This window comes from Heloderma suspectum, chromosome 7, assembly GCF_057233095.1.
Source record: "Heloderma suspectum isolate Gila_16-S chromosome 7, 16-S_ref, whole genome shotgun sequence".
In the NCBI taxonomy this organism is placed as follows: Eukaryota; Metazoa; Chordata; class Lepidosauria; order Squamata; family Helodermatidae; genus Heloderma; species Heloderma suspectum.
In genome coordinates this window covers 62,448,208-62,470,904 of record NC_139464.1, presented here as the reverse complement: position 1 = coordinate 62,470,904, position 22,697 = coordinate 62,448,208, and the positions used below count along the sequence as shown (strand labels likewise).

The following is a 22,697-nucleotide window of genomic DNA, read 5'->3' as shown; positions in this document are numbered from 1 at the left end:
CATCAGTATGCCAATGATACACATCTCTACTCCTTTTCATCAGTTAGATGAGGTGGAGGAGATGCTAGATCAGTGTTCAGGGTAAGCAGTGAATTGGATGAGGATCCATAATCTGAAGCTCAATACAGATAAAATGGATGGGTAGGAGGTTCATCTATAAAGCCCTAAACAGCATAGGACCTGATTACATGGGACTGCCTTGTCAGACCTGATTACGTAGGACTGCCTATCAGGATTAGATGACCCTACCTGAAACATGCAATCCTCAGAGACTCTCTTCTTGGTCGCACTGCCACAAAGGAGGCAGGTGGAGACCAGAGACAGGGCTTTCTTTGTTGTGGTACCTCACATTTGGAAAATCTAGCCTGGCTCCAGCTCCAATGTCTTTCTGACACCAGGCAAAGACTATTTTCCCAAGCATTTCAGCATACTGGGTATTTGATTTTAATTGCTGTTTTATGGTTCTGTCTGCTTTACTTGATGGGTGCTGCGGGTGGTCCTGTGTTATTGAATTTTTGTATTGTATTGCTTTAAAAAAAAATAGCATGCTGCCCTGGAAGCTTATTCTAAATGGCAGCTCATAAAATTATCTTTTAAATTAAAAATATATGAATACTGAGTCAGCAATCAGAGAGTTGCTTTATGAGCTTGGGTTCAAATTTCACTCACTGTTGCAAGTTTTTCCAACTCCATTTTTTCATTTAAAATAATATTTTTAAATTATGTAGGATAAATCAATGACAGACAGGATTGGGGCTAAAGAAAAGGACATTTACAAGGATACCTACCTTCAATTTGCTAACTAGCACATTAGAATAATGTTTGGCTGCTTTGAATTTATTCTTAGTGTCTTCCTTCAATGATGGTGTTCAAGAAGCCATTAGTCCAATAATGTAAAAGATCAGCATAAAATAGTCTGTTGTGAATAATGTTGGAAAATACTGACTAGGCAAGTCTTAAAGCAAAAGAGAAGGGAAAAAATCTTCTAGGAGCAGGAGTTGAATTCACATTTTCTCCTTCATCATATAGCACTCTGAACGAAGCTGCAGGGCTGAAGTAACAAGAGGACAAAGCAGAACTGTTTACTTTTTGCCACCTATAAAAATGAGTTGATCTAACTTTAAAACACCCCATTTCTTTTTTTAAAAAACTTATGTCAAGACGCATCATATTGCAGTAGATTATACTTCAATTTTAATTGCATGCCCATACTGTGACTGCATGAAAGATAGAAGTGAAAGTTTCTATAAGTGTGCAAATAAGAAAAACTGCAGAAATCTTAATATACACAATATAGAAGAGAACATTTGACAGTAGTGGATTGGATCAAGACTAAGACAGTTGAACTTAAATCCCATTGACATGACTAACCTGTTCAAATAATGGATTGGATCCCAGCTGAATTATGTTATACATCCTAGTTTGACCTTTCAAATATTAAAAACCTAAGGGTGCAATCCTATGGCCGCTAGACAGTGGCTAGACAGCCATAGGATTGGTCAGTTCCCAGAAAACCACTTCCCCGCCCCCACCCCCTGCCACCTCGTAGGCAGCGCAGATCACCCCCAGGCTCCCCGCTCAGAATAGCAGTGTGGAGGGGGGCAAAGGGGGCATTCTCAGGGGCAGGGAGGGGCAGAAGTACCAGTACAACACTTCCTATAAGTTGTCCGCACTCTGAAGTCCTGCAGCTAGACAACCGAAATCGGCCATCTAGTCACAAGTGGAAGGCAGCCAGAGAACAGAGGAAAAGATCCCCTCCGCACTCCACCGCCCTGCATTGGATAAGTGGTCACTTCCGAGTTCAGAGGTGGCCAGCTATCCCAATAGGATTGCTTCCTCCACCTCTTATGACATGTATAAACACCATTCAAACTACAGCTTTACAATACAATATAATATGTACTGTCATGTTCAAAGCTGTTACACACACAGCAGTACATGTTGCAACTGCTATGGGAAATCATTTTTTTTCCTACAATATGCAAAACATGTAAGTAAAACATGGCTGTACTCATGTTTGGAAAATCTGATTGACTGATTCACATTTTACTTCCACACTATTTAGACATAATCTATTCTTGCAACTATCAGAGCTGCTAAGGCTCAAGAAAGACCTGGAAATCCCTGGAAGAAAAAAATGTGAAAGTATGGACTTTTTCTCAGGCTTCCACATCGATGAACAAATGCAATAGGCAGTGTCAATATCTGCAGAAGTAATGAGTGGTTCTGGTCTAACAGCTATTCCAACAGATATTTGTAAAATATTTCTTTGGACAGTCTACTCTTTTTTTCTTTGACATTTCTAAATTCAACTTGTTCTCTTTTACATGCTCCCTAGTAAATTATACTACAGTAACAAAAGTAACAGACTCAGCATTATTTTGTCACGCAATCTGTAACCGTTTATGATTCTTTCCTTGACTATTTTATAGTACAGGAAATGCATTTAAGGCATCAATTGTAACCCTGGTTTGGCCAATTTGCTTTAGTCTCAAATTTACATACAATCAAAGGCTGATTCAGCATTTATTTGGCACATACATTTTTCACAGGTACGGTAGCATTTCTCATCATGAAATGTGAAGCGAGACCGAAGAACATACTTGTAACCATATGGTAGATATACACCAAAGAGTTATGGCTGTCACTGCATGTCCCCATAGTTGCTTCATCGTGAAAACTGGGTCAATGTGTTCCATTAGTCATTGCTATTTGGCTTTCTAAACATAATCCCTCATAATAAATACAATTAATTTCAAGTGTTCAGACAATTCACATACAAGCAGACCTCAACTTACTTAGATATGTGAACTCCCTACAAAAAGAACTCCTACTGCATTTCAGTCTCCAGCTCAAAAGTCAAAGGAGAAGGAGGCTCTCTCTTCTCTGGCTTAGATTACAGTCATTTCCTACACATCGTGGTGGACAGCATGCACAGTCTCTCTACTGGCAAGACAGTGATCATATACACCTTCCAAGAACTTGGAAAATAAACATAACATTGTCTGAAATCAGCTGCACAACATCCACCACCACAAAAAGACTACATAAAAAATTAATCAATTAGTAATTGTGGCTTTCTACTTGTTTTGATCTTAGATTTATCATTTGATTATGTATACAAATCATATGATTTATAAGTTAAGAGACTTTAATCTTGGGAAATGAGATTGCATGAACAATCCCTGAAGACAAACAGAAACAAATGTCATTTTAAAGGTGTTTCTTTGGGGGCTATATACCTTCTCCCTTAAATTCAGTTAAATTCAGTTCAAGAGTAAGACACGGCCACCCAACATCTATATTATAATGCTTATAGTGGTGGCAATTACAAAGCCTATGGCACTGGTTGGCTGAGCAGTCTAATGTCATTCATAATATAGCATATAGTTTACACTTTTAACTGAAACATCTTCCATTAAAATGGTTAAAAAAAAAAAGTTCATCTGACACTGAGAAGATAACAGTGTAGGTGCTGGGTGAGCCTCCTTAGGAAAGGCATTCCATAAACAAGTGCCACAATGGAGAAGTCTCTGTCTCTCTTATAGCCATCCACCTAATTTCCTTCAATGGATGCACCTTCATCATCTCTGAAGATGACCTAACGCTTCAAGCAGGTACATATGGGAGGACACGTTCCTTTAGATACTCTAGATCTAAGACATTCAGGGCTTTAAAGGTCAAAACCTTGAATTGGGCCTGTAAATGGGACTGGAAGCCAGTGCAGCTGACAAAGCTCCCAGCCACTGAGGCCATTTGTGCATCAAGTGACAATGACGGATTCAGGAACAACCCCAAACTGTACACCTGATCCTTCAAGGGGGTACAACCTCTCCAAAACAGATTGAACACCATTCAATTGGGCACATGAACCACCCACTACCAGTACATCCATCAGTACATCATCCAATCCATTACCCATTCAGGCACTGATTCAGGACATCCATTGCTTCACTTGGATTAGATGAAAAGGAGATGACACAAGTCCACATCTCTGGATAACCTCCACAGCAATTTCATGTAGATGTTAAATAGCATAGGAGATAAAATTGATGTCAGAAGCCATGACATAATTGCCACAGAACAGAGCAGTAATCCCCCAGCACCACCTTCTGGAAATGGACATCCAAGTAGGAACGGAACCAGTGCAAAATAGTGCCAACTCCAACAGCCAATCCAGAAGGACACCATGGTTGATGGTATTGAAAGCTGCTGAAAGATCCAAGAGAACCAACAGGGTTGCACTCCACTGACTCTCTTGGTGAAGGTCTTCCCACAGGGTGACCAATACAGTTTGTCTCAAAACTAGGCCTAAAGCCAGATTCAAATGGATCTAGAAAACGAACTTCTTCCAAGAATGCCTGGAGTTGATCAACAACCAATCACTCGAGCTGAAAAAGAGGATGTTAGCAATCAGCCTATATATAGTTGTCCTCTACTTCTGGATCCAGGTTAGGTTTCTTCAGGAGCAGCCTGATAACCGCTTCTTTCAAAAGGACTGGAGCTGCTCCCTGTCTCAAGTAGGAATGTATAACCTCCTGGGCCCAACCAGCTATCCCCTCCTTAGGTGCTTTGGATTACCTTCATTAATGGAACTGCACTAACCATGGAGTCCAAGTCATGTTGGATGCAGGCAATTTTACCTTTGAACTGTCTTGCTACTTTATCACAGCAAGTCATCAAGGGTGTGACCAATTCCCTTTCAAGGACAAATTGTAATAAACCTTTTATCACTAGAAACAGCTGTTGGACGACAGTAAGAAAACGCAATGGAGATGGAAAAGGATTCATCCTCACTGTGGCATCCTCACTGCCACAGAATAGGCTTGATAATGATTTCTAACCTGTGTTCACTGACATTCAACACAAATCTTTCTCCACTTGCATTCTAGACATTGTCCCACTTGCTTCACGGCCCTCAGCTCTAAGGTATACCAATTTTCCAAGATCGAATTTTCCTCTGCCATGGGGGAGAGGCCACTTGGGCTCTCTTCCCCTTGGCAGTGATTAGGGCTTTGACAGGAGCTACACTTCTGGAAACTCCCCTAGATCCCTCTAGAAGCCATAAGAATCCATTAGCCTCCAGGAGCTAATAATGTATTAATTGTTTTAAAGAAGACATGTAACTGTACAGAACAAAGATCAAAGAACATGGCAGCCGCATTCAATATTCAAATGAAGAGTATGCTACTCATCTGGCAACAACAATAACTTTAGGGAGATAATTAGTCTCAATATTATGTTGTGTCAAACCCAATCTTCTCTTCAACATTTTTATTAATGACTTGGAGGAGGAGGTGCAGGGAATGCTGATCAAATTTGTAGATGACACTAATACCCTGGAAGACAGAAAAAGAATTCAAAGTGATTTCGATAGGCTGGAGTGCTGGGCAGAAAACAACAAAATGAAATTTAATAGGGATAAATGCCAAGTTCTGCACCAAGGAAAAAGAAACCAAATGCACAGTTACAAGATGGGCGATACGTGGCTCAACCACACTGCAAGCGAGAAGGATCTTGGAATTGTTGTAGATCACAAGCTGAATATGAGCCACAATGTTATGTGGCTGCAAAAAAGGCAAATGCTCTTTTCGGCTGCGTTAATAGAAATATAGCTTCCAAATCATGTGAAGTACTAGTTCCCCTCTACTCGGCACTGGTTAGGCCTCATCTGGAGTACTGTGTCCAGTTCTGGGCACCACACTTTAAGAAGGATGCAGAGAAACTGGAGAGGGTTCAGAGGAAGGCAAGGAAGGGACTGGAAACAAAACCCTATGAGGAGATACTGAAAGAACTGGGCATGTTTAGCTTTGAGAAGAGAAGACTGAGGGGAGATAGGATAGCGCTCTTCAAGTACTTGAAAGGCTGTCACAGAAAGGAAGGCCAGGATCTCTTCTTGATCATCCCAGAGTGCAGGACACGGAATAATGGGCTCAAGTGACAGGAAGCCAGATTCCGGCTGAACATCAGGAAAAACTTCCTGACTGTTAGAGCAATACAACAATGGAACCAATTACCTAGAAAGGTAGTGGGCTCTCCCACACTGGAGACAGTCAAGATGAGGCTGGACAGCCATCTGTCAGGGATGCTTTGACTTGGATTCCTGCACTGAGCAGGGGGTTGGACTCGATGGCCTTGTAGGCCCCTTCCAAACCTACTATTTTATGATTCTCAGAGTTTGGATGGAAGAAACACACAATAACTGCAGCATCTTAGCCTGTATCCCTGCTCTTAAAGACAGGGAGCTACGATGTAATAACCCCTTCCCCACTATAGTTCCTTATGCTCAACACACTCCCACAAAGCCACCTGAATAGTCTCAGCAGATGCTGAGTCCATTTGCATTCCATATATCGTGTTTTATAAAGACTTAAGTCCATGGCTTCTTTGTTTTCAAGGGGTATTTCATTTGTTTATGTTCAATTTGGTTGCCAGGAACCTACAGTAGTTTCAAAGTTTAGAACAAAGCTTCTGTAATTCTGATCTTTAGTGACAGGAGGGGCAATGCAATCCTGATCTATTTAGGAACATACATACTTAAGAAAAAGGAGAACAGGAATAGAAGTTAACATGTTATAGAGCAAAAATGAGGCAAGTATTTCCGGTTACATTTTAACTGCTAACTGAACCACATTGTGCTGGTTGCTCAACTACTGGTAAAGAACAAAAACAAGAAGCTCAGAACAACCTTGTTTGGCTAGCCAATATTAACAACTCAAATATTAAGGATTGGAGCTAACAACTCATGCTACACGTAGCTGAACAGTACAGACCCTATCATACAGAAATCTTCTGATAGACTGACAGTGCAATCCTATACATGTCTACTCAGGAAGAAGTACAACTGATTTCAGTGGGGCTTACTCCCAGGTAAAGTAAGTACAGGATTTCAACCTGAAAAAATATTCTCAAAATACTTGTTGCTAAAAGTATCAATACAGTCTAGCATTAATTCCCAGTTTTCCATATACACTTTGGCTATTTAAAGATGCGTTTTAAGTTTCTGGCTAGACAGTTTAGAAGAGGAACTGCATACAAAAGTGTGCTGATGCAAGCATCCTTTGTTAAAAAATACAAACTCTTAATTTTACCATTTCACAAGATTTAAACTCATAAAACTAATAGCCCTCGTGAAACAATTAATTAATTGCAATCCTAATTTAAACCGAATTAAAATCTTACTATACAGATGATACAAAATATAAATGCTCCACTTTTCAATCTTGATTAAAGTAATAGTACAGTGCCCGGAGAATGACCAGAGGAATCATACATATGTCTACTCAGAAGGAAACCCCAATGAGTTCAATGGGACTTACTCCCAGGTAGGTGTATATAGGATTGCAGCCCTAGTATATTAGCAGTATATAAAAAATGCACAAGTTAATACTGGGACTTCAGGGATGGAGACCACATAGCCCCAACTAATATTTCCAATTAAAGGGAAGACCGTGTATGGTCTAAAAAGCAAAACTTTCATATTCAAAGGGATTGTTTGCTATAACCTATGTACTTACATGACAATGCTTTTTATTGTAACAAGAAAGATTCTATATGAGTTTGCCTCAACTTTACATCTCAAGTATTTTCAGATGGACTTGGGAAGACAAACAATTCTAAAAATGTTAACCAAATTATAATTCTATATAATATGTTCTAAATAGCAATATGAAAACATTTCTTTACTATCAACTCCTATGGCAGCCCATCCTATCAATTCCCAGATAGAATGTCATTTGCATTCTTGTATCTGAACTACTGACACTAGTAACTGCCAAAACAACACACTAATTCCTTCCAAGTAGTAATCCAACTTCAAAATTCTATCTTTAAATTGTCAGTTAACTTAGTATTTTGAGTCCTTCTTACAGAAGCCAAGTCACTACACCAACAGGATTAGACAAAATAGGTAAACTGTGAAGAGTGCATAGTTCTATGCTATGGAGAATGATAATAGAAATTAGTGAACATATATTGTTGCAAGTGTTTCAGATGAAATATGGCAGTTAAGTGAGTTTGTGTCTTGCTTCCCTTCTCTCACATCCTTTGCAGGCTGACATTGTAAACTGTTTTAATCCTACTCTCTCCTATTTGTTCAGAACATACCACAAAACATTATTGTACAGCACAAGATGTAGCAATGAGATTATTTCTATTTAAAGGTTACTGTTTTTTTGAAAGCCTCATTAAGTATTAGAATACTCTTAGATCAGTACCATTCCAAAAACAGCATTTCCACCAATACATACTTATTTATGTATCAGTGGCAATGGATCTGGTAAACTACTTACCAAGAAGCAATGTTACTTGCCCCAGGTGAATAGCTAACTGAACGTCTATAATTAGAACCATCTAAAAGCATTCATACAAGCAACTTCAACCATTTGGGCAAACAGATACAGGAAAACTGTACAGCACTATATTTACTTTGTGCATAATGCCACCTTGGGTACTCTAAGTTCATTTGTACTTGCTTAGTAGATATAGGCTGCAATCCTATACACATTTTCTTGGGCTAAGACCCATTGAACGCAATGAGACTTACTTCTGAGTAACATGTAGAGGATTGCACTGTTGGATGCCATTATATGCCAGTGCTGCAGTGCAAATGCTCACTCTGTGGGAGGACAAAGTGCTACACCGTGGACAAAAGATGTTTTCCAATGTAGTGAACCTTTTATCAATACATTTTTTCCTAATGAAATGTGACAGTATCGCTTGTGCCTTATTATTTCCCTTCTCTCACACAGGCTTACATTCTAAAACTTTGAATTTTATGCACAATATTTCCCAGTGTAATTTTTAAAGCTCAAGAAAGTACATTTGCTGGCAATACTCAGAACAGCTATATTACTGTGATCAAATTATTGTACAATAAGCACATTCTTGATACTCACAAGTAACATTTTGATACAAATATTTCCTTATTGCTCTAACAATACACTAACAGTATTAAGAAGGTGACAGCTGAGGAAAGCCTCTATTCTATGCCACAGTTTCCACTGACTGTCATTTCAGGAATGTATCTAGCAATACATGACAACTTGGAATGTCCCCACCCACCAGATAGCATCAGAACATGGTCTGCTTAGGAGCCATACTGCTTTGCAGCTCTACTAGAGTTTGCCTTTTTATGGTTAAGCAAGATCAACAAAGGAAAAGATAAATAGAGCTATGCTAATAAGGATTTCAGGCATTTGCATGCAATGACGTGGCATTTTATGTAAACAATGCAAAGAGAATTGTGAACTTTTAAATTAGTACTCATCAGTCTGAAACTTTACATTTCATAAAACATTCTTACACAGCTCCATATGTGTAGTAACCATGTATTCTGTTTAGTTGGTAAACTAAATTGTTTTATTAGTTAGTATTAATTAAGCATGAATGAATCCATAATACTGGATCTACTAATTTCTATGCAAAGCGATAGGCATTTACATTCTAAAGCCTTTCCTAGAATACAAAATTCTTGCATTCTCTCTCTCAATTGTACTTTCTCCTTATTTTCTTTTCCAGTATGTTCTGGCTTACTATGCAGACACCCCCATAAGCTGCCACTTAGCCCAAGATGAGACTGACCAGCAAGATCATAATGAGGGTGGTTAGGGTTCTGCAATTTAAAATTATCAAGCAAGAACTTTAACTAGCCCTAGAACAATTATATTATGCCCAGTATAATGGGCATAAATACTACTGTCAACCTGCAAAACGTGAAGCTTGACTAGGCACAGTCGAACTGCAGTTCTTAAGAAGTCCACTGACTTCAACTGGAGAGTTCAGCAGATTCTTAAATCACCTACTAAAATCTATTGGACTCACATTTTGGTTGGAGTCTGCTTTGGGTTTCTTACCAAAGCAACCAAGAAATCAGAATGAAAGGTATGTTGTAATGTTAGAGATGCTAATTAAAACAAGATGTATATATGTTAAGTTCCTATGTTTTAAATGTTAACATTTTAAAATACATATACCCAATTGTGGATTTATCCATGCTATGCTTCCATTCAAGTTGTCATTACACCACCCCTTAGAAGGAAGCCTCCAATCTCAGAGGCTCCCAAGTATCCAATGCCTTGCCTGGCTGCTGCCAGTAAAGTGGGAGAAGCGATAGAGATTATTTTCACCTCTCCATCCTCCTTTTATACATTTTTTCTCTAGACAGGCCTTTGAGCCCATCTAGAGAAGGCATGCTGCTGGAGACTGGGCTGGGGCTAGAGAGGCCATAGGATTTATTGTATCCCGGCCTCTCCTCTCTTCTCCCACCAGAACACTCCCTTCTCCCTCCCCGCAAGGCCACATTTCTGACCTTGGGAAGCAGCCAGTGTGGTTCTTGCTGCAGCAGCTGCAAGGGGGTGGGAGAAGGGGATCAGAACTCAAGAGTCCCCCTCCCCAGGCCGTAGCAGTGTCTATGGCAGCATCTCTGAACAATCCTATGTTCCCTGGGACCCTCTCCCAGGGACCATAGGATTGCTTTCTTAAGATACCCAGCAGTAGAGTTATAGCAACATACACATGCAGTTAACCTCCAGCACGCACAACCAAGTCAACTGAAAACTGTTGGTTCAAATATTATTTTTAAAGATCTGGTACTGACAGGTTGAAATGTTTTCGAAAGTACAAAGCAAAAATAGTTGCTTGCCCCGAATATACAAACATTGCAAAGTGCAATGAATAGCCGAGAAAATGCTGAATACGTCTCACATTGTAACAAAGACCCCCTTGCCTCTTATCCCAATCCACAGTTCTATACATATTCCCTATTTCACACTACTACATCCAACTGCCTAACTCTTTACTGAACATCCTATATACTCTTCCAATTCTGGCCCTCTTTGATTTCCCAACTTCCATGACTTGGCCTTTTTACTTCCAACACAGGTAAGAAACTTCTGACAGGCATTTTAGGTCTCCCTCTCCATTGCTTTGTACCTCTCCAAACTTGGTCTAAACCAGAGCTTGCTGGAAAGCATTCCACGGTTCTGTGTGTAGAATGCTAGTTAGGTCATTCATCATCTAGATCCGGGGTGGCCTGAAAGGATATCTCCAGATGTTTTGGACTTTGACTCCCAGCATTCCTGACAGGGATTGAACATCGACATCTTGGAACTCAGTGAACTAAAATGGACAAGCATGAGCGAATTTAATTCAGGTTCTTAAAGAGATGGGAGTACCAGACCACTTTACCTGTCTCCTGAGAAACCTGTACGAGGGTCAAGAAGCAACAGTAAGAACCAGACATGGAACAACCGATTGGTTCAAAATTGGGAAAGGAGTACGACAAGGCTGCATATTGTCGCCCTGCTTATTTAACTTATATGCAGAGTACATCATGAGAAACGCTGGGTTGGATGAATCACAGATCGGAATTAAGAGTGCCGGGAGAATTATCAACAACCTCAGATATGCAGACGATACCACCCTAATGGCAGAAAGTGAAGAGGATCTAAAGAGCCTCTTGTTGAGGGTGAAAGGGGAGAGTGCAAAAGCTGGTTTGAAACTCAACATTCAAAAAAACGAAGATCATGGCATCTGGCCCCATCACTTCCTGGCATATAGAAGGGGAAGAAATGGAAGCAGTGACAGATTTTACTTTCTTGGGCTCCAAGATCACCGCAGACGGTGACTGTAGCCATGAAATTAAAAGACGCTTGCTCCTTGGGAGGAAAGCTATGGCAAACCTAGACAGCATAGTAAGAAGCAGAGACATCACCTTGCCGACAAGGGACGTATAATCAAAGCTATGGTTTTCCCAGTAGTAACGAATGGCTGTGAGAGCTGGACTATAAGGAAGGCTGAGTGCCGAAGAATCGATGCTTTCGAACTGTGGTGCTGGAGAAGACTCTTATGAGTCCCCTAGACTGCAAGGAGGTCAAATCAGTCAATCCTAAAGGAAATCAACCCTGACTGCTCATTGGAAAGACAGATACTGAAGCTGAAGCTCAAATATTTTGGCCACCTAATGCCAAGAGAAAACTCCCTGGAAAAGACCCTGATGCCGGGAAGATTGAAGGCAAAAGGAGAAGGGGACGGCAGAGGATGAGATGGTTAGATAGCATCACCGATGCAATTAATATGAACTTGAGCACGCTCCAGGAGAGAGCGGAGGACAGGAAGGCCTGGCGTGCTATGGTCCATGGGGTCACGAAGAGCTGGACACGACTTAACGACTGAACAACAAATTCCTGACAGAGGCTTCTGGGAGTTGAAGTCCCTAACATCTAGATACCTATCATCTAGCCACCCCATCTATCTCCATGTCAGAAACATCACCAGGCATCACTTTTTAATTATTGGGGTACTTTTTTCTTTTAACACTTGACACTTATATCTTTTTCAGCAGATTCAACCCTTCAAGAAATCACCATACATACCTGGGCCTATTCTTCCCCCCACCCACCCCACTATACAACTTGCATTTTAAGACAACAGGGATAAGTGATAATCTACAATCCCTAAAAGAAAATGTAGTTGCCAGCCCCACCCCTCCTGCTGTTCACTCTGCGTGCACATTCTCCTCCCCCTCAGGAAAGGCCAGCAAGCCAGGGAGTGAACTGACTTGGAGGCTGGTGCTAGAATACTCCCTGAGTACAGTCAAGCAGTGATGCTCAAAGATGACACACACACTCAAGAGCATGAAAGGCAGCAAGGGAGGGGGGCAGGGATCACTCCTTTGCAGCCTCAAAGTGGATACAAGGCTGGTTGCTCATCATGCTTGCCAGAGAACAGCAGCACACCTGCCACGGCTAGTGGAATTGTTGAAACTTGGGGATAACCAACATTTAATGCAGCCCACAGGTTCTAATAAATGTTTTGGTGACTTGCATTAATTCAAGGGAACCAGAACATTTTGGAAGCTAATGGAAAGGCTCTCCCTTCATCTCTCCCTAGACTTTTTATGGTGCAACTACTACGTTAAGAGTAAAGTATGCAAGTATTAAAGTCATAAATTAATTATATAGGTATATCTATGCTGTATCTCCACTAGCCACTCAGATTATACTTAAGTTCAATGGTCTTCTTACATGTATCCAGTCTATATTCTAAGACTTACACAGTACCCAGGCCTGTAAAAAGAACATGATCTACTGAAGACAGTAACTACCTATCTTTGGACTAAAAAGCTATGTTTTATCATGGAACAATGAGAGGCAATGTGTTGTGAAAAATTAAGCACACAGCATACACTTTTAGCAATCGCCAAACCTCATTCGGTCCTCTGGTTACCTTTCTAGACTACATTCCTAATGAGTTCTGCCCACATCACAGTTTTCGTATGTTTTACACCAGAGGCTATCACAATAAACTATCTCAGTCTCTTGGATCAACACAACAACTGTCTAAAAAAACAAATCCCAATCTAATGGTAGCTCAGTGTGTCACTGGAATCATCAATTTATTCTATAGCATATCAGTATATCCTTTGCTGACTTATGTACAGGGTACCTACAAAATGCTTATACTTAATACTTAGCTGCATTTAGCATCAAAGCTTTTAAGCTTCATTATGAGTTTTATGAAGCCTCAATAGCAAAAGTTGAATTTCTTGTAAAGGAAGAAAATATATGCTTATAGCCCAACACAGCACACCACACTTACAATTATGACCATTGGTTAAAATCAATACCACTTGAAAGCAGGATTATTTTGCTTTACTTGATGAGGTACTCTGGTCAGTTGAATAAAGCATTGGTATCTCTGCACTTCAAAAATCACCACTTACCTACCTTCTAAACTATTGTGAAAAAAATTGGTCTGCTAACTAATTAACACCCTCTATATCATTTTAAATTCACTTTTATATTAGGAAGAACTTGTGCAAATAGAACTGTCAATGAATACATTATATCCACATAATATTTACAAAGCAAATTCGTGCGTTGTTTGCAGCATGCAGGACACAGTAGTGTAAAAAGGGAAATTATTTGGTTGAGTTTTTTTCAAGTTGTGATAGAATGCATAACCATTTTCATACTTATCTACGAGCTTAGGGGTGCTTCTGGACACAGGCCTTTTTGAGAAACAAGTGACAACTGGTAAAGTGTTTTTACCAGCCAGCTGCACTTGCTGCAGAAGCGCCAACCCTTCCTGGCCAAGGCTAACCATACCACACTGAGATATGCTTTTGTAGTTTCCAGCTTACTGACTACTGCAAAGGGTTGCCCTTGAAGATGTCTTGGAAATTTCAGCTGGTGCAAAAATGTGGCTGATTGCTGTTTGATGGGCAAGGTATATCCACTAATAAGCTGAACTGCACAAACCGCACCAGCTACCTTTGTGCTTCCAGGCACAATCCAATGCATTCATTTTAACATATAAAGCCCTAAAACGCATATACCACCTCTCCGAATATTTGCCCATGTTCCAGTTGCAGTCAGGTATTCATGCCTTACTCAATATACGCTCTCTGTACCAGATTAAAATGGCATTCAGCAAGCAGTAGGGACTTTACCCCTGAAGCCCCTAGGCCCTGGAACACTTTGACCATTGAGCTGAGACAGTACTCTTCTCTATACCTTTCACAACGGATGTAGAACTTGTTTTACTTGTGTTTGGCTGATTTCTCTGCTGTACTCAGTTGTTGTTGTATTGGTCATTTTGATGCATTAGTTTGCATTTCTAATTTATTTGTTTTATTGCATTTATATCCCACCTTTTTTCCTCTTGCAAGGAACCCAAGGTGGCTTACATTATCTTCCTCCTCTCCGTTTTATTCTCACAACAACAACCCTGTGAGGCAGGTTGGGCTGAGAGTCTGTGACTAGCCCAAAGTCACCCAGTGAGCTTCCATGGCCAAGTGGGGACTAGAACTCGGATCTCCCGGCTCCCAGTTCATCACTGTCACCACTACACTACACCGGCTCTCAATTTAATTGTACTTTCATATTTGTAAGCTGTTTTGAGATCCCCAGAAATGCAGTGTTATGACTAAATAGAGAGCACAAAATTGCAGCTTTAAGCCTATGTGTCATTGTAGACACAAATGCATTAACATGCATTAAAATAGTTGTTAAATGGAAAGTGAAATTAATATAAAATGCTATCAAAATCAATATTGGTGCCTCAAATCCATATGGGGATGAACTTTAAAATACAGATTTGGGGGTCTCCAGTATGTACCTCCAAAGAGATATCAAGAAAAAAAATATCTTTCTTGTGCAGAAAGACAAAGTTACTTAGGGAGCAAGACAATGTCTGAGGAGGGGCCATAGAATATTTCAGATTTCCCACAGAGACTGCACTCCGACCCCGAAGCGGGGAATCGGAGCTCTAACCCCTTCCCCCTCACAGCTGGCACAGAAAGAACCACACCAGCTGCTCTCCAAGGGTGGGAACTCAACCTTGGAGAAGGGGGCGCTTCAGTGGGTGGGAAGGGAAGGAGACTGGAGAGGCCAGGATACGAGTTATCCTGAGGTCTCTTCAGCCTCCTCTCCTCCCACTCTGAAGTGCCTCAGCTAGACAGGCAAAAAAGCCTGTCTAGCAACAAATGCAGGGCAGGAGGACAGGGAGGCAAAGATCACCTCTGCCGCTCCTCTTGCTCTGCATAGGATGATTCTAAATCCCTGAGTTCGGGGCTTACAATCATCGAGAGCGCAACCCATAGGATTGCACCCTTACTACTAGTGTATCCCAAAACAAGTGCCACAGCAATTAGCAATCTTCCAGTTGTTTTATCTGACAAGGAAAGACTGGCAAGTAGATGCAAGTATGGCTCATGCAGGAGAACCTCCTACTTCAAAAGTCATCAGTGTTCACAAATATGAGTAACTGTCATTAACTGACAACTACCTGGAATTATCTCCGATCACTTTTTGCATCAGCTAGGGGACAGCAGCACTGGAAAGTTTCTTCTGACTTTCTGCATAAGCATACAAATCATAAGTATCTCTTTTAACCAAGACCATGTTATCAGTATAAGTAATCTAATCAGGTTATCCCAGTGGAATAACTGCTTTGATCACAGCAGAACAGAACTTGCACAGCCACAGAATCTGCTCTAGAGGGCTAAGGGACCCTATGGACGAGATTTGGAGGGCATAGGGGGGTGAGGAGAAAATCCAGTCGTATGCCATTCGATTTCACCACAGAGAATAAAACCAAGAAGTAATCCATAAATGATAAATCATTCCTCATTAAACCAGTGCTGCTGTTCTTACTCAAAGCACTAAGCCACATACTTAAGCTTAAAATTGTTTGGAATTATAGCTCTTTGCTGTCACAGAGGAAGAAAAATATTGTACCAATTTCTGTTGCTGAGGATGTGAATGCAAAACTCAATCTTGACAGATCATACATATGCACCAATAGAAATTGGTCAAGCCACCATTCATGTTTTACCCAGCTGTGGCAGCAACAACATTTCAGGTTTTGTTAAGAGCACTGAAGTTTTTAGCAGCATTTGACTGACATTTTTAAGTGTGTACCAAGTGTGTGCTCTACGTAGCCCACGGTATTCAAAATCTATACAGCAATCCTACCAATGGATGGGGGTGAGAGCCGAAAGCAGGCAAACCATCCTACCCAAAGATGCCCCCCCCCCCCGGTCACCAGGGCAGAACAGAAAGAAACATGGCATTTTATGACTTTTCTCCCACAAGTTAGAAGGGCTTCAGGGCTGGTGCACATTTCCACCAATTCTGGGGCATGTTGAGAAAATGGGAAGGCTCTGGGTCCTACAGATCCAAGCCTTCTCCCCAACTACCCTGACACCCTCAGGTAATTCTCCCTTTTTGCCTCTACCACAGCAGATGGGATGGGGTTTGCCCTTGGAAGGGAAGATCCAAAACATCCTATGTCCCCTGGGACACCCTCCCAAGGACCATAGGATTGCAGACTTTAAAAATATTGTGTAGATATAATGTATGTGCAGCTGGGAAAACCACGTATTGATAATATTTTCAGTAATTTTATACAGTACTGAAGTTGCCGGACTGAAAGCTGGACCCTGAGTTTTCCCACAGTAAAATCCTACCTTGGGCAAGAAAACCTCACAGAGCAACTCTAGGCATATCTACCCCAAAGTAAGTTCCACAGAATTCAATGGTACGTTCTCCCAGGTGTTGTGTATAGGATTGCAGCCTGTTTTAGTAAAGTCTTATGTGTGAAGTTCTCATGGTCCACTATTACACCTCAAAAAATACACACAAAAGATAGTGTAGCAAATCCTATCTAACAAGCTCTCTATTCTTTGATGGTCTTACAATGTAACTACTCCAGAGTTTTAAAAATGATAACTTCGAGCCAAAGGCTAAAGTCTTACGAATACTTGTAAAGTTCCACTAAAATCAAAGGTTCTCAAATAAACTTGTTTAAAAGCAATATACGCCACCCAACTTCCTTTCCAGCCACCAACATGTTGGCAGAAGAGTCACCAAGATGTTTAGTGGTATCACAGACCAACACATTTTATGCTAACGTACTAACAGGCGTCATCCCGAAAGGGAGGTTTAACAATGACCAATCTAACATGGCTGAATTTTGCTGCCATAGATGCCCGGACAATGCTGACCAGAGAGGCATCTTCCCCCATGATCTTGTAACAACAGTTAGCAAGACAGAATCACCTTTTTAAGTTCTATAAATTTTGGATCTTCTGGAACTTGTGAACAGATTAACATCCAACCTAATAAAAACTGATCCCAGCAATAAAACCATTTCTCCAGAATGATGAAACATAGTTGAGGTTAGCAAGTAAGTCTTTACAGAAATGTGTGGTGCCACATTTGAACATAATACCACCTTTACACAAACCTGTGCATTTCTACTCAGTCTAAAGTCCCGCTGTGTTTAATGGGAATTATTCCCAAGAAAGTATGCATAAGACTGCATATTTAAGGCTTCTCTTAGTATAACTAATTTTGTAAACAGGACATCTATGTATTCTCTAAACTGACTATGCCATGTCAACAGAAGAATGACAGGTTTCATTCAAGAGACAGGACTGATTATACACCTTGCACAACAATAAAAGCAAAATATGCATAATGTGTAAGCCATCTTCAGCTATTTTGAAGCAACACAGAGAAGCTTTCCTCATATTTATTTCATCATCAGGAATTTTTATATACTAAATTAAAATCTATATCTCATAGATTAGTAAAGTTCTACATGCTTAACTAGTACGTATAACTGCAAAGAGAATTTCTACCCATGCAACAAGAGATCTTAATTACTATTTCTTTATGGAACTACCAGGACATCTGCAGTTCAAAACAAAAATCAAGCTGTCAAAGTGATTATACTTGCTTTTCTGATATTCAGTGAGCTTAATGTTGTTATTGCTTCTAGCCTTTTAATAGAACCTAGCAAACCCACATTATCTTTGGATTGCCACAGTCTTTCCTTATTTGGCTAACATTTTGAGATTCCAATCAGACTCCTATAAAACTTTAACATGCATAAAGCATCCATTTTGAGAAAACTTCACAACCACTTTACCTTCTATGTTCCCTAAAACCAGGTTGAATACATCTAAAGTTTGCAAACAAAAGCAGTGTAATTTGCACTAATAATTTTACAACAACTTTCCACATTTGAGAGAAGAAGCATACATACTGGACAGAAGTACTGGGTTCCAGTGCAACCAACAAAAGGTCTTGTGGCACCTTAAAGACTAACAAAAATATGGCATAAACTTTGGTGGTATTCCACATTTCAGAGCAGACATCAAGAAAGCGCTAAACACCAACTAAGAACATAAGAACAGTATTGGGGATGGGGACGACAGGAGAGGGATTTGAGTTGCTTGGAAAGGGGGCAACAGCGTTCACACTTCTACATATTTGGGAAACGTGGGGACAGGAAACGGCAGGTATTCATTAACCAATACTTCCTAAACCTGGGACTATTACCCCATCACTGCCCGAGATTACCCCTTTCGTGAAGCGGAGGAACCTACTCTCGCCATTCTGGCCATAAACTGGAGACGAGCCTTCTCTCAAGTTCCCCCTTCCCAGAGAACCGCCCCCCCCCCCAGCCTCGAATCTCAGCCCTGCCAAATCCAGAGTGGGAAGGGAAAGGAGACCCACAACTGCCACCGCCTGCCGCGAAAAAGGCAAAGCAAGGCCCAGCCTAAACGCCCAGCTTGGCTGGCTGGCTGGCTGGCGGGCGGGCGGGCACCCTCTTCAGCGAAACGCAACATTCCTACGGCAAAAACGAGGATGTGCGCAGCTGGCCTGGTTGCCCTCTCAAGGCCGGGAGGAGCGAGGCGGCAAAACGGGTCCCCGACTGCCGAGGGCCACAGCCCTCGTCGTTGTGCCCGGAGGAAAGAGGTTTTGCGCTCGGTCCGGGGCCTCCCCCTCCAGCTATCGGGGGGGAGGGGGCCGCAGGCCTCGGCCTCGTCCTCGGGCGGCGGAGGCTCCTTCCCAGCCCAAGCCAAAGTAGGCCCAGCCCCGGGCGGCCGCGCAGGCAGACACAGACCTGGTGCAGCGCGGTGAGTCCGTCCACATTGGCGTAGTTGATGTCGGCGCCGCGCTCCAGCAGCCGCAGCACCTCCTCAGTGTCGCCGCTCGAGCAAGCGGCCAGGAAGACGGCGCCGTCGTCGAACTTCACCTTCGTCTTCTTGCGCTTGACCACGGGCGGCTCCTGGTCGGTCTCGGAGCCGATCCAGCGCTTCAGCTGCTCGTTCCGTTTCTGCTTGGCGTCCGCCATCTTCATGCCCTGCTCGGCTCTCGTCGCTTCTCTCGCTCGCTCCCTCGCCTCAGCGGCGGCGTTCCGCGCCCAGGAGGAGGCGGCGGCGGCGGCGGCGCGGCGGCGGCGGCGAAGCAGAGCACCGCCTGCGTCCCACAGAACACCGCGCGGCCGAACGCGCGCTCCGCCCCCTCCTGGCCAGAGCGCCGCCCTAGAAGCCCCGCGCGCCTCTCCGGCGCTGGAAAAGCGAGGGAAAAGTGAAGAACCCGGCTTCCTTGACAGAACTCTCGCGAGAGCTCTGAAGAGAGAGGCGGCGGCGGCGGCGAGCGAAGTTTACTTGTGAGCGAGGACTGGCGAGGCGGTGCGGCGGCGGCTTGTCGGCTTAGCCGCGGGAAGAAGAGGGCGCGCGGACAGCGGGCCTCCCTGAACGGGCTGGGCGATGGAAGGACGGCCGACTGGCTCCTCAGTGGCGCACACCGCGGCTGGAATCCTGGGCGCCTTTACCCGCGAGGAAGCCCCACTGAAATGAGCGGGACTTCCCTTCCGAGTAAAGCACGGGTATGGTGGCAAGGCGCGGCTGCAGACCTTCCGCGCGCCCACTCGGAAGTAAGCTCCGTCGACTTGAGCGAGTCTTACTCCTGAGTAAACGCGGAAAGGCTTTCCCTGTACGTCTGGTTCTTTCTCTCAGCCTAGACCGTTCGCCGCGAGGGCCCAATCCGGCCGCCGGGCGTGAGGAGGAGCAGAGGCAGGAAGCACCGAAAATGGAAGAGGGCGAAATGGAGCCGCTGCTGCTACTAGCTTACCTCCCGGGCTCTCTTCGCCAACGCTGCTTCCATTTGTTTCGCTGTTTCCTGTGTGACAAATTCCCGAAGAATAGCCGTCTGCGGCGAAAACAAAAGGGCCGTCTTGAGGTGCCTTAAAAACCCAGCAGGGGCAATAAATCCCTTACTGCCGCAGTAAATCAATCTTTTAAGGTGCCACAAGACCCTCTTGTATGTGCCCATAATAATAATAATAAAATTGTAACCGAGTTTTTAAACAACATACAATGGTAACATAACAGAAGAAAACAACTGATCAGCAAACAGGCCATGTCCTGTTCTGAGACACAAATATATAACTATGACCATCTGTGCCAAAGGTTGAGCTGCAATCCTATTTGCACGTACCTGGGTGTACGCTTCACCAACCACAATAGAACGTACATAAGATTGGGCTGCACTAGGTCATGGATATAACATGAAGTATGCAGTCAGACGCTGAATGTTTACTCAGAACCCTTGCTATGTTTAATGCGGCTTATATTCCCATGTAAATGTGCGTATCACCGCAGCTTTAAAAACTTCTGGTTTCTGACATACGTGAGGGGTAGGCAGAAGGTAGATCCAAATAATCTGGGTGATTTGCAGTATGTCAGAAAGGATTTCTGACTCCCAGTTGTTTACAGCACCAACAAAATGACTCCCACCAACCCTATATTATATTGTTGAAATGAATAAAGCTTGGGATAACTGGGAACTGAATTTTGAGGGGAAGAACTATGAACTCCCTTCAGTTCTGGTACTCAAAACAAATTTCCTGGCTCAGGATTCTTTCAGTCTAATTGTATGTATTTTGCACCAGATTACGGTTGGTTGATCTTGAGAGATCTACTGTTTTTTACTGGAACTCCAAGGCTGAAGTCTGCTTACCCCTGTCCTAAACTGCCAATATTCACACCTACACAGAGAGAGGGTCCAAAAACTTGCACATTTACTTTGGAATCTCAGTGTTCATTGGGTTTTACTTCCAAGGAGGAAGGCTACTATCATTTCAGCACTTTTTCAGAATACAGTTGCAATGATTAAATATTCACATAGATTTGAATAGATAGTTGATTAAAATGTTCAAATCTAACAAGATTACTCTGATTAAGCAGGCAGTAGCTTTAATTCTTTTAAATGTATGCATATTTATACAGATTTAATCAACTGAAACTTATATGATCAGTTGACCCAGCATGGCTGGCTGGGGGATGCTGGGAGTTGTAGGACGTATTTCTGCCGAACAGGCATAGGATTGCACCCTTAATTAAGATTTACTTAACTGAGTGACAGTTCTGACTGCAAACCAAATTAAAAGCAAGGAGCACTTACTTCAGAGGAAATAAAGACCAGATTGGTTTGTTGGTACAATGTGTGAAAACATCTGACATGTTTTCACCTTTTTAATGTGGTAAACAGGAGCAGGGAACCTCTTGTTGGAGAAGCTGGGGGGGGGCATTCCAGTGGTGGACGGGGCTGAAGGCAAAAGAGGTGAAGCCAAGAATACAAAAAATAATAACATCTTGTACTTTAAAGCTCTTACTGCCAGTAACTAAGTCTAGGACAGGCATTTGAACTTTTTTAGGAAGGGGGGGCTGCACAAAAGTCAGTTACCAAAAGATCAAAGGCTGAGGGCAGGGGAAGGAAGTGTAGCCATCTGGGGAACCCCAGAGGGCTAGAGTAGTACCCCAGGTGTGAGGTTCCCCACCCCTGTGGTAAACCATAGAGATCCCCAATAAAATCCTCAACTGTTAAAAGCTCTCAACTGACCACTTGAAATTCTCATTGGAATAATAAAAAAATACTCATCTAAGAACTCACAAACAGATTCTAGCACCTGTCTGGCAAGGGAATTGCATAGTGAGGGTTCTACCACTGCAAATACCTTGGAAAAATACTGTTTTATCACAAAAGTATGTTCCCATGGAGATTGAGTATCAAATTGCTATTAATAATTTCAAGATTTGAATTTTCTGTAGGAACAGGTTTGATCTTCGCAGATGCCACATTGATTGCTCAGTGGTAGAATTCTTGCCTGATACATCAAGCCTAGATTCACTTCCTGGACAATATAGGAGGTCTTGTTTTTGAAAGCAGATGTGGTACTTTCAAAAACAACCCAGATGCATGTCCTTGCTCAGCCATAAGCTTATTTTGGCCTTAGACAAAGCACTGCCTCTCAGCCTAACCTACGCTATGAAGATAAAAAAAAATAACCCTAGGTAACCATCATTTTGGGCCGCGGTGGTTTAGTGGTTAAGACGC

At 42.3% G+C, this 22,697-nt stretch overlaps 1 protein-coding gene across 6 annotated transcripts in view; it reads right to left on the bottom strand.

The window, feature by feature from the left end:
- Nucleotides 1-19,786, bottom strand: part of PPP1R12A (protein phosphatase 1 regulatory subunit 12A) — a 147,594-nt gene extending 127,808 nt beyond the window's left edge. For 5 of the 6 annotated variants that reach the window (XM_084810402.1, XM_084810404.1, XM_084810405.1 and 2 more), the window contains exon 1: nt 19,420-19,786. In XM_084810402.1, coding sequence (XP_084666528.1) covers nt 19,420-19,656 — 237 coding nt within the window. In that variant the 5' untranslated portion in view covers nt 19,657-19,786. Of the gene's footprint in view, nt 1-788; nt 1,052-19,419 lie in introns of those variants that run through there. The other variant, XM_084810406.1, reaches the window with a different exon arrangement.
- Between the last annotated feature and the right edge of the window lie 2,911 nt (nt 19,787-22,697).